Genomic DNA, 12,051 nt, shown 5'->3' with positions numbered 1-12,051 from the left:
AAACAGTTATGCAATCCACGACCATGTAGGCCAGGCACTGTTAAAAGCGTCTTGTACATACAATCCTCAAACAACTCTGTGAGGTAGTTACAGTTATTATCCCCCATTGTAAAGATGAGGGACCTGAGACATAGGGAGGTTAAGGAACTTGCACAGTTCCACTGCTAGTAAGTGGCAGAGCCAAGCTTTGAACTCAGGGGACTGGACCCCTGCGTAGTATACAGGCCCTTAGCCACAACCAAAATGCCCCGGAGAAGCAAGGGCATGGACTACCAGGAAGTGGGGTCCCCCTCCCTCCACCACATATCTAGCAAAGCACTTTGTTGCTGATCCCACCTCCCAGTAGGCAGTGCAGGGCCCGCAGTGTCCTTGGCACATGCAGCTCCTTCCCGGGGTACCAGCTCTTACTCTGCCTGCCTCAGAAGAGTTGTAAGAGCAGTTGGGGGTGAGTGCTGGAAGGAGTAAAAGGCAGGTTCCCTCGGGAAGGAGAGAGACCCACAAAGGACACTTCCCCACAGGACGAAAAGTACTGGACGAGGCGCAAGAAGAACAATGTGGCTGCCAAACGGTCCCGAGACGCCCGGCGCCTGAAGGAGAACCAGATCACCATCCGAGCAGCCTTCCTGGAGAAGGAGAACACAGCCCTGCGGACGGAGGTGGCTGAGCTGCGCAAGGAGGTGGGCAAGTGCAAGACCATCGTGTCCAAGTATGAGACCAAGTACGGGCCCTTGTAACCTGTGTGCCCACCAGGCAGTGCTACCTGAACCTCAGACCTGCCTGGGGCTCCCAGAACCCACGCGCGCATGGAGACTTATGACTCGTCATGGGCAAATGGCGGTGCACCTGCTCCAGGAGCGTTCACGTCCAAGCTTCTTTATCACATGGCCAGCGCACGTGGCGACTTCCTTGAGGGGCCAGCCTCCTCACAGGTGGGACACGAGAGAACCTACGGACACGGGTGAATCAGCCTTAGTTTCTATTCTTGGATGTCCCAGTTGAATCGGAAGGGGGACCTCTGGAGTACAGACCTCCTTTTTCAGGGTGCTCAGGCTTCCCTGACCGCCCCTGCTCCCTGTCACCCATTTTCCAGCCTGACCGTTGAGACCTGTCTCCGCCGACTAAGTCATGATCATTGTTGTTGCCCTTATGTCTTCTCAGGTAGCAGAGCGCATTTCTAGGTCGGGTGTGTCTGTCTCCACCTCACCCTCCCAGAAAGTATTGGAGAGAAAGTTTCCATCTTTCTCAGAGGTAGAAAGATACACCAGCTCCTCCCTAGTGTCTGCATAGGCACCAGGCCACAGGAGCAAGGTCTCTGCACAGCCTGGGACGGGGTTTGGGTCTGGGGACTGTGCGCAAGTGCACCTAGCCAGTCTTAGCTCCCACACCCTTTTTCTCTTGTGGCTCTGAGGCCTGTCAGTTGGCTCTCTCTGTATTTCATCTGCTGTGTAGGAGAGACTCCCAGGGCAGCCAGTCTCTGAGCCCTGATCACAGTACAGAGGGAGGCCATCTCTTCTCCAGGTCACTCACAGAAGCCACCTGAATCTTGTTTGTCCCACTAGACTGGGCCTTTGGACCTGCTGTTTGTTTCCACCCAGTGACCAGTCTCAGATCCTGGATTTAGAAGGAAGACCCCCTCGTCTAGGAAGCTTAACTTCCTGGAGCCAGGCTGCACCTTCCGCATGGTGTTTAGAGAACCGGCTCCTCCAGTCCCCTTACACTGCGGACCAAGAGCTGGGCATGTTTCTCGAGAAGCTCCTCTGTTTTCTTGCTCTGCTGTCTGGTGTGGGCCAAGCCAGCATCCACTCTCTCTGAAGGCAGAAGAGGCTTCCTAGCCCTTGCTTCAGGATCCCTCCCCTGTGCGAGCTGACCCCGAGGTCATCCGTTGGGCAGAACCTGTGGTCCGGGGTCACCAGGGTCACAGCACAACACTTACGGGATAGGGGGCTCTTGGGACATTTGTGCAGGCTGGAGTCTCCTCATTCTGGGTCCCAGGAGATGTGGGCCACCCACATGGGCTGGCCGTGGCATGGAGTGGAGGGTCCTTGCAGCTGTGGCTTCACTACCTCACAGCTGCTCTTTGTCTTGTGTCCAACTGGACTTTTCCTTTTGCTCTGCCCAGATTAACTGAGGAAGTCCGTGGAACCCTCTGTGCATTGTGGTCTGCTGGGGCACCTGGACGTGGGGGTATTTATTTGCTCAGGGCGGGCAGCCTGTGGTAAAGGAGTCAGAGGTGATGGGTGCATTTTGTCATGCTTACCACTGGCTTTGTTTAAAGTGGTGGCTCCAAGCCCCAGGCCCTGTCCCCTAAAGACTTTTCACAACAGATGTTAAGACGAGGGGAAGCCATGCACTGGCTGTGGACCACACCCCATGGGAATGCCATGGCCCTCCAGGGACCTGCACACCTTTTCTGGGGGACTTGACAAGGGTTCCTAAGGCCAAGGGAGGTAACCCCCTCCCTCTAGGCCCCTGACTTTTACTTTGTGATTCTATAAAAACCGTGTTCACACTTTTCACTCTGTTGTAACCACACAGGGCAGTTGCATCCAGCATGTCAGTGTCCTGCCCCGGGCAGCTCGCCAGCCCGGTACTTGCCCTCTGGTCTGGCTACCCACCAGGAGGGCAGTTCTCATTTTGTTATTGGTAGAAGAGCCTCCAGCTTAAAAGCTCTTCATTTTCTTTGGCCAAAAAGTGTGTGGTTTGGGGTTTTTGTTACTCTGTTTTTTTAAAGGCTGGACATTTAATCTCTGATGGAGTCCATGTTCTGACCCCAGTGGGTGACATGATGGCCTGATGGCTCTCCTCTCTTTGTCCCACCTATGCGTGTTCAACACTGACCCCTTCCACCACCCCCAGGCAGTGGGTATATGGTTCCTTCCCAAAGTGCTTATTTGGAAAGAGTGTGGTGGCTGGCCTCATTTAGAACAGCCCTTTTGAGTCAGGAGCCTGGCAGGGACAGGATGATGTCCATGGAGGTCGACATTTTGGGGAACGGAGCCCTCAGGTAAGTGCATATCCTTCCCGGACCTAAGAACCAGGTCCTTGCAGAAGGGGAGGGCTGGTGCCTGCTCAGTTTCCATCATGGAATGGGGAGTCCCCTTGACTTCTCCCTGGACCCTCTCCATCTTGGGCCCAACAGCCAAAGAGTGAGGCTCCTATGCTCAGATCTTTGACATCCTCTAGAAAGCACTGGTGGATAGAGAAACCAGTGTGAATGGCTTTCCATGGGTTCATGATCGGCTGTGAGGCACCATCCCTTTCTAAGTATCCTGTCTTCATGGCAGCTTTGATGCAACCTCAGAATTGACAAATCATGAATGAACTAGAACGTTACAAGACTATACATATAATAAATGTCTATCTAGATATAGAAATATATATATATATTTAGAGAGAGAGAGCTTTTAGATAGCTCTCCTGATGGCAGCAGCCTTGTGGAGGATTTGGCTAATTCTTACCTTGGCCAAAGGGAGGGGCTTGCCTGTCTGGGTCCTGAGGTTGGGGAGGCACTTAGCAGTGAACCTTGACTCGAGGTAAGCATCACCCTGCTGAGGGGGCGCTGAGGCCCTAGGAAGGCAGCTTCTGCCATCCTCCAGCCTGAGGCAGGGTGGCAGGCATGGGGGCCAGCAGAGGTGGGTCCCCTCTGTGCTGGGCAGCTCTCCATCCAGGGCCCTGGGGAGCTCTGCTCTGCATAACACAAAGGGCCAAGAGCCCCTGGTTTTCATGGCAAAGCCCCACCCCAGAGCTCCTTGGACATCCTGTTAATTAAGTGCAATAAATTTTTCTAGAAAATGGCAAAGATGACTCCCAGGTGGCTACTGCTATCTTAAGGCTCTTGGGGATGCCAGAACCCCACGTGGTTTTATTTTTCTAAGTGCATGTGATGGAATGAGTGGGGCTCTGCGTCCTCCCCTGGGAGCTGACATCCCAGTGGCCCTCTCCTTACCTTTGTTAGGGAGAGGAGACGAGGAGAAAATGCCTTCTTCCCAGCTGGGGAGGGCAGAAGCAGACTAGCCCATTGGCCTTACGTGCGTGTGTGCGTGTGAATGTGTCGCTGCTGGTGGGCCGGAGTGATGCGGCAGGGAGGGAAGCCGGGAATGTATCCTTTTCAAAACAAAATTAAATATTTTGAGACGAGAATTGTGGGGCTGTCTTTTCTATCCTCCTCACCTCTTCCAGTATTCCCTTTGTCTGTGTGTCGGCCTCGGAGCCTGAAGGTCATCCCAGACACCCAGCATCACCAGCCTGGCAAAGTCACCTAACTACTATGGGCCTCAGTGACTTCATCTGCCAGACGGAAGCCATTCCTGTCTTTTTACCTCACCGTTCATTGAGCAGGTACCGGTAATCAGACCAAAAGCAGTTTGAACAAATAATACTGTACAGCTGGTAGAAAGATGGGGAACTGCTGGTGAAAAGTGTCCCAAACAGGGAACACTTGATGGCAACTATGTAAAAAAAAAGTAAGAAGACAGTGAGTTGGATCCTGGTGGTGGGATTCTGGGGGTCTTCCTTTTCTTCTTTGGCCAAACCTTCTGTCTGTGGTTATGAGACCTTCACAATTAAACGCCAGTTCATACACAAGGATTCTTGCCACCTGCAGGACACCAGCCGTAGTAGTTACCTAGCATTGGTGTCCCCAGATCCCCTGCTCAGGGCCTGCCTGGGTTCCCTGGGACTTTCACTGGGTGGGAGTCACAGAATAGGGTGTACCAGCCTTGTCCGTGCCTGCTGCAAGTGCCCCCCCCTCTCCCCCTGTCCCACCCTTGCCCTCCATGCTCTCTGGGTGCCCACCAGGCGTCTGCCTCCAGCAAGGCCTGGAGAGACACTCTGTCCTGCCTCCCTCACTGCGTATTGTCAGGGCTCAGGGTCCGTGTGGCCTGAAGGACCTGGATCTACTTGTATTTTTGTTTCTGAGGAAAAAACAAACATCAGCGGCTTGGAGATGGGTCGGTAAGGTGGGCTTTTTAAAATTAACGTTGAGTCTCAGAAAAGCAAAGTGATATGTTCCAAATCACAACAGCAGAGCTGAAATTCAAATGCAGAGAGGGTTTCAAATTTTCATATCCAGATTCCCAGAACAGTAATGGCGAGTGGACTGTCCAGCTTGCGATCAGGGCTGTCACACCCCGTCTTCTAACCAGCCACACCTGTGGGTCTTCCCACCTACAAAGACCTCCAGCTCTGCCTCCCCTTGTTCCAGCCCTCAGGACTGAGTACCTACTACATCCTGGGCCCGGGCTGGCTGCTTTGAGGCACTATCATTTAAATTTCAAGGGGGTGTTATTACCCCCATACAGATAGGAAAACCAAAGTTTAGAGAAACCTCATTCAGCAAATGCTAAATGTCTATTTTATGTCAGCCCTGTCTCCTGCCCTCACAGTCTGCTAGGAAAGATAAAATGACACAGGCAAAAATAGAGAATGACGGACTGTGGTAAGTGGTGTGGCTGAGACCGGGGAACTGGGAGAGACCAGTTATACTGGTGGAGTCAGGGAAGACCTTTCTGTGGGTGGATTTAAGCTGAGACTAGAAGGGTGAATGCGTGTGACTTGCCCCCAAGGCTCACAACCAGTTGGGCACAAGCCTAGTCCTGCCAGTAGCTACTGACCCCCATCTGTACCCTTCAGTTTCCCAGGCAGACTCAGCCGACTAGCTGGTCAGAGGGAAGCACTTACACGAGGACCCAGGGTGAGTGCAACCCTGACACCACATAGCCTCTAGGCACTGAGGTGGGGAACAGGATGCCAAGAAGCCAAGGGAGGCAGACGTAACACACACAGCCTTCACCCTGGGGGTCAGATCTCCAGTCAGAGGCCTTGCCCAGGCCCTGCTCCTCCCCCGTGGTCCCCAGGGGGCTGCTCCATGGCTATCTGACCCTAGCCCTGGGCACAGTTGACTGGCCAAGGAGTGAGCATGAGGTCCCCCCCAATCTATCAACTTGAAGTCTTTCTCCCTGGAGATGACCTGGCCTAACCCACTGTGTTTTGTTCTCTGCATACAAATAAATGCTCTCATCCAAAGCAGAGGTGTGTGCAGCCTTGGGGGAAGTACAGGGACTGTGGGCTTTAAATACATCAAAGCAGTGAGATGGCCGCTGAGCGGGTGGCAGGTAAGAAGGTAGGCTCTGGAGTCAGTCCTGGGTTCAAACCCTGCTTCCATCACCAATTTGGGCTGTCATCTTGGGCAAGTCAGTTCCCTGTCTGGGCTTCTGTTTTCTTTAGAAGGGGCCACCAGCCTCAGGCAGTGGCAGCTGCCGTGGTGAAGATGATGTAAAAGGTACTGACCTATACACAGACGTCAGCCCCTCCAGGCCCAACAGCTTCGGCCAGGAAGAGGTGGCCACTGGGTGGTGTGGATGCAGCCAGGGTCAGTCCAGCTGTGTGGCCTTGGGCCATTACTCTACCTCCCTGAGCTGTTTCTCTGTTCAGTGCTACAGATAATGTGTGAGCGCCTGACACAGTGCAGCTCCCTCCCTCCCACCTCCCAGCTTCCGGGAGGATGTATTTCCAAAGCTGCACACATGCCCCAGTCCTTGACTGTACCCAGCTGCCGGACAGCCCTCACCCACCTCCCTGTGGCTGTGCCAGGCCAGCCCACCTGGCAGCTCCTGACATTCGCAGCTACTGTGCGGAAGCTGCCAGCTGGAGATAGGGGCGAGCAGCAAAGGAAATGAGGACAGGTGTGAAGGTGGGTGCCCCCAGTCCCAGCCAGCCCTCCCTGTGCCCACATCAGCCTCCCACTTCAGCAGCTCTCCCAGCTGCGCCGGCCGGCAGCTGGGCCCAGCGGAGCCAGAGCCTACCGTGAGCTGCCCCTTCTGTCAGCAGGAGCTGGGGCTGCACAGGCCATGTTCAGCCTCCCCCAGCAGCGGCTGCTCGCATCTATAAGCTGGGTGGGGGCCATCCACTCCAGCCTGGGTTCCAGGCCCACTCCAAGTCCGGAGTGGGAGGAGACGGGGGCAGAAGGGCTAACAGGGCCTTGGGTGCTGCCTCCAGGCCCATGCTGATCCCGAGTGGGCCGCAGGGAAAGCAGAGGGAGGAGGAATCCCAGCCCATTCTCTCAGAGCCCCATCTTGGCTGTCTCCTATCATCCCAGCCTCACTGGGCCCTAAGATGTGTGTCTCATTTTCAAAGGAGGACACTGAGCCTTGGTGAGGTCTTAGCTGACTTGCCCCAAATCTCACAGCTACCAAGTATCAGAGCTGAGATCCAAACCAGGCCTGGTGACTGCTGAGCCCAAGCTCTTCCTGCCATTTCAGCCATTTGGCCAAGGTGTCAGCACTGCCTAGGCCCGCCCATGCTGGAAGGACACCCCTGCCCTCCACCTCCCTTGGGCCAGGAGAGGTCAGCCAGCTGAAGCAGCCAGGACAAGGCCTGGCCTGACATCAATGGGCTGCCCAGGCCCCCATGGCCAGCAGTGGGGTCCAGGACCAGGTGGTGGTGGTGGGAAGGAAAAGACTGACATTTGTCCCACGTTAGGCAGGTTCTCCACGGTGACCCCATTTGGCAAATGTGGAAACTGAGGTTCAGACAGAGGAAGTAACTTCCCTGAGGCCACACTGCTGCTCTTGCCACTCCTGACCTCTTCTTGGTCCCCAGCTACTGTTGAACTTCCCCCCTTCCCCACCAAAGCATGGGAGCAGGGTCAGAGGCTTTGGACACCAAGGACCTTAGACATTACCACCTCCCTGAATGGATGAGCAAGAGACCCAGAGAGGGGAAGGAGCTAAGGTCTCACAGCAAAATGAGACTCAGGCTACAGGATCCTGCATCTGCACGCGTCCCATCTCCTTGGAATTGTGCCACAGCTGGGTGGTCCTTCTTCTCCCATTGGCTGCGCCTACTCCTACCCAGACCATGAGCTGTTCATGGAAACCTGGGCTCACGTGGAACCAGAAATCAGGCCACATTCATTCCAGCACCATCTCCAGCTTGCTGTGTGACCTCCTGGAAGCCACATCCCTCTCTGAGCTACTTCTTCATCACTACCATGGGGATCAGGATTCCTGTCCTGCCCTTTTGTCAGGGTCGCTGTGAGGTTCATATAGATGCTGTACAGAAGCCCTTGTAAATTGCAAGGGATGAGACATGGGATAGTACCCCAGCCCAACACATCAGACCCAGAATGTGATTATAGGTGCCTTGCCCCACTTTTTCCCCCACATCACATACAAATCCCCTTCCCCACAGACATGCCCATGCCTGCAATTCCACCACTAGAAAAGATGGCTGGTTGGTTAAGAGGGAGGGAGATAGAGGCAGGAGATGGGGCCAGGCCACTCAGGGCTGAAGAGCATGGCTGTTCTCCGAGGGTCTGAGCCTGGAACTTATTGACCCTTGTCTTTGGCGGGGCTGGGCATACCCCCAGCCCCAGTACTCTGAGAAGCTGTTGGACTGACCTCAGATGCCCGGAATCCTACCTAGAGTCTTGCTGAAGCCCCAAGTGTGAGCCTAGGGGTGTGACCAGAGAAGTGAAGGTGCCCAGAGGGGGGCTAGACCTCTGAGCCATGAGCCAGTGCCCAGCCCACAATGACTCATTGAGTGTCTTCTTGTTCTGGCCTCAGTGTCCCCATCTGCCCAAGAGGACTGGAAGTGTGGCTCTCAGTACCAATGTTCAGACTTGGTACCATCCCTAGGCCTTTGCCCATGCTTTCCCTTTCCTTCTCTGCCCCACAAACTCCTGGTCATCCCTCCAGGCCCCAGTTAGTAGTCACCTCCACCAGGAAGGCTTCACCAACTCTTTTGGGGAAAAGTTGCCCCTCCTGCATGACCCCACGCCTTCTTCTGGAGGCCCCCAGCCAGGCCCAATCCATCCCTCACACTTGACAAGAGGATCCAAGGAATTATAACACATGAAATGCTTAAAATACTGCCAGGCATGTAGCAAGCAGCCATATGTACCATCTATAGCCCAACAACTTCCCCATGTGTATCTCCAGCTCCAACCACTCCCCTGAGCTCCAGATCTTCCTCAGTACCTCCACTTGGGCATCTTACACATATTTCCACCTTCACCTGCCCAAAGGCTCCTGGTCTCCCCACACTTCTCCCCTCAGTCTTCCCTTCAAACTAAAGTGTCCTACTGTTCTTAGGTGCTCAGACCTAAGTCTTGGGGTCATCCTTGATTCCTGCTTTAGCCTGCAGCCCCATCAAGTCCTTCTGCAAATTTTGTCAGTTCTAGAATCCAGATGCTTCTTGCTACCCGACTGCCATCCCATGGTGTCTGAGCCACCACCATGTCCTGCCCAGATCAGGGCAGCACCCTCCTGATTCTCTGTTCACCCCTCACTGCAGCCTTTAAGCCACCTGTTATATCCCATGGCCCCCAACCCACTCAGAAACAAAGCCAAACCCCTCACCACAGCCTAAAAAGCCCTGTGAGACCCAGCTGCCAACCCAGCCCACTGCCCCCCCTCCACCCCAGCCCCCATCCGATGTCTGGCCACTTTGCCCATTGGCTCCTCTTGGGTCATGCCCAACTCCTTCCCATCTCAAAGCCACTGCACTTGCTGTCATGTCTGCCTGGAGCGCTGCCCCCAGATCTGCCTGGCCTAGTCCCATTCTCAGTGCCCGGCCCACCCAGTGCTCAGGCACAGAGTAGGGGCTAAATGTGGTCTGAAACCACAGAGAGAGGATGACAGGACCAGGGCTGGGTGTGCAGTCGTGCACCTCACCACCAGGTGGCGCAGCAGACAGGCTTCTGGGTGTTGACCTCAGCTCCAGCCTCCAGATTTGGCCTCTTAGCAAAGCCTTCTGGGGCCTCTGTGCCAGGCGGTACTGGGGGGCACCAGCTGACTTGGCCCCCACCGTGCCTGTCCTCCAGTGGCTACTGGCAGACCGTCCAGGGGTAGCCACAGAAGCCCAGGAGGAGGGAGGGCTGGCTGACTCCCATGGCCTGTACTTTTAGGCTCTTTCTGGGAAAGTGGACGGCTAGGCATGAGGGGGTGCGGTGTAGGGAACCGAGGCTCAGCCACAGCAAGGTGTCTGGGAGCCTCAGCCGTGCAGTCTGTTCTCCGAACCTGGGTGTGTACCTCACCTCCTCCGTAGGCCTTTGACAAGCCTGTTCTGGCTCTGAGCCTCGGTTTCCTCTTCTGTCAATGGGATAAAAATGTGAGCAAGGGCTGGCATCCCATGTTCTATGGAGAACTGAAGTGGGCTGCTCTATCAGAATAAGGCTGAGGGGCTTTCCGAGGGGCCACCCCAGTGGTGGGTGGTATGTGCAGGTGGGTAGCGTGTGGGTTTGGGGAAAAGACAGACGGACAAGAAACCAGCAGCAAAGGGCCTCAGTCTCCTGCTCTACCAAATGGGGAAAATATCTAGGGCCTCTCCTACCACTGATCTGAAGTGTATGTGTGTGAAGTGTGTGTGTGTGTGTGTGTGTGTGTGTGTAAGAGAGAGAGAGAGACAGAGCCTGGGTATGTGTGTGTGCAGGTAGGTAGGTCTGTTTGAGCGGGGGTGTGCATCTGTATGTGTCCACGCCAGTAGCCCGTGGGTGAGGACAGGCTGCCTCCGTTTGGCAGAGGAGAACCTGGGATTCCAGGGAACCAGAGGCTTTCACCTCCATGCCAGGAGGGGCCCTCAGGGCCTGGAGCACCTATTCAGTCCGTGCCAGGAGGGCACCGGGCACCCGCTTCTGCTCCTGCCACTCCCAGCACCTGGGGCTGGATCTTTTCTCTCACTCTGCGCTTTCTGATTTGCAGACATTTGCACTCAGACCCACCTACTTCCCTAGGGGGCACCGAGTCAGTCTCACTCCTGCCAACCCAGGCAAGAGGCTGAGAGCGAGGGGGCCAGGAATTAAGTTGGAGGGGCCCAGTCCCCAGCCTCCCATTTCCTCATGTGGAGTCAGCCTGGCTCTTTCCCTTCTCAAAAGATATAATTATTAAGCGTTTACTGTGTGTGGATACCTTGTACACCTGTTCATTATGTCTTCACAACAGCCCTCTGTGGTATCTTTATGCCCATTTGGCAGAGGAGAAACCTAAGGTTTAGAGAAAGGAAGTGACTGGGCTAAGATCCTACGATAAGTGGGGTGGAAACCCAGCTCTGGTGGACTTTCTGCTGACACAGCTGTGGGGTGGGAATGGGAAGGGGGCTACATGCTCCCTCTTTCTTAGCTCCTACCCTCCTGGTTATAAGCCATCTGCCCAGCCACCTGGCTATTGCCCTTTTGGCTCAAGTGACCAGCTGGGGAGATGAGGGTGGTGGTGGCAACAGTGGTAAAAGACAAAGGGGCTGCTAAGGTTTCGGGGGTTCTTGAGCTGATTCTGGCCTCTCTCCACACCCCCCCCCCCAGTCCAGCCAGGAAGTCTTCTCTGCAATTCTTTCTCCCAGACAAGCTGGGCCAGCTATTTCCCAACTCCTGTGCCCAGACACTGAAGAGGCCATCCTTCCAGGCCCGGCTTCCAGGCCACTTCTGCCTGAAGGCCCTCCTGGATGCCCCATCAGAAGTGGCCTCTCCCTCAGCCCCTTGACTCTTTGGACTTCTGAGCCCCCTGAGGGCAAAAGCCACGTCTGATTTCCAGGACAAAGAGCAGCGCTGTTAGGGTAAATATCCAGTGAGTACTTGCTTAGGGATAATAATAATGAAAATAAAATCTACTGTCAGTTGGGCAACTCATTAAGTGTCCAGCCTTGTGCTAAGTGCTTTTCAGGCAGTTTCTCAAGCAGCCCTTCCCACAACCCCCCCTGGAAATTGTATCCTATTATTATCTTCATTTTACAGACAAGGAAACTGAGGCACAGGGAGGCTGAGTGACTTACCCAAGGTAAGAAATGCACACACAGGTTTTAAACTGAGTCACTCTGGGTCCAAAGTTTGTGTTGGACTGAAGTGGTCCATCAAGAAGTGGAAATTCTTCAAAAAAGAAAAAAGAAATGGAGATTCTAAGGGTTTGTTGTTGCTGGGTGCTGCAGGCTAGTGGGGTGTCAGACCACTAATTCTATGCTGGGCTGGGTGAGGCAGGCCAATCTCACTTCTCATGGAGCTGGAGGACAGAAGCACCCTGATGCCAGGCACTGCTCAAGTCACTCTTCTCCTTTGAGCCTTAG

General features: G+C 54.6%; 1 protein-coding gene and 1 long non-coding RNA gene across 5 annotated transcripts in view; one reads left to right on the top strand and one right to left on the bottom strand.

The window, feature by feature from the left end:
• The window catches only part of TEF (TEF transcription factor, PAR bZIP family member), a 21,346-nt gene extending 17,206 nt beyond the window's left edge, over positions 1–4,140 (top strand). For all 4 annotated transcript variants that reach the window (XM_036931294.2, XM_057486335.1, XM_036931293.2 and 1 more), the window contains exon 4: positions 519–4,140. In XM_036931294.2, coding sequence (XP_036787189.1) covers positions 519–734 — 216 coding nt within the window. In that variant the 3' untranslated portion in view covers positions 735–4,140. The remainder of the gene's footprint in view (positions 1–518) is intronic.
• The window catches only part of LOC118935212 (uncharacterized), a 17,424-nt gene extending 5,373 nt beyond the window's left edge, over positions 1–12,051 (bottom strand). The window contains exon 1 of the long non-coding RNA XR_005033719.2: positions 11,764–12,051. This is a non-coding gene — a long non-coding RNA (uncharacterized LOC118935212). The remainder of the gene's footprint in view (positions 1–11,763) is intronic.

This window comes from Manis pentadactyla, chromosome 10 (genome assembly GCF_030020395.1).
Source record: "Manis pentadactyla isolate mManPen7 chromosome 10, mManPen7.hap1, whole genome shotgun sequence".
NCBI classification, from domain to species: Eukaryota; Metazoa; Chordata; class Mammalia; order Pholidota; family Manidae; genus Manis; species Manis pentadactyla.
The sequence above is the reverse complement of the archived record's forward strand: the minus strand, read 5'-3'. Positions and strand labels throughout refer to the sequence as shown.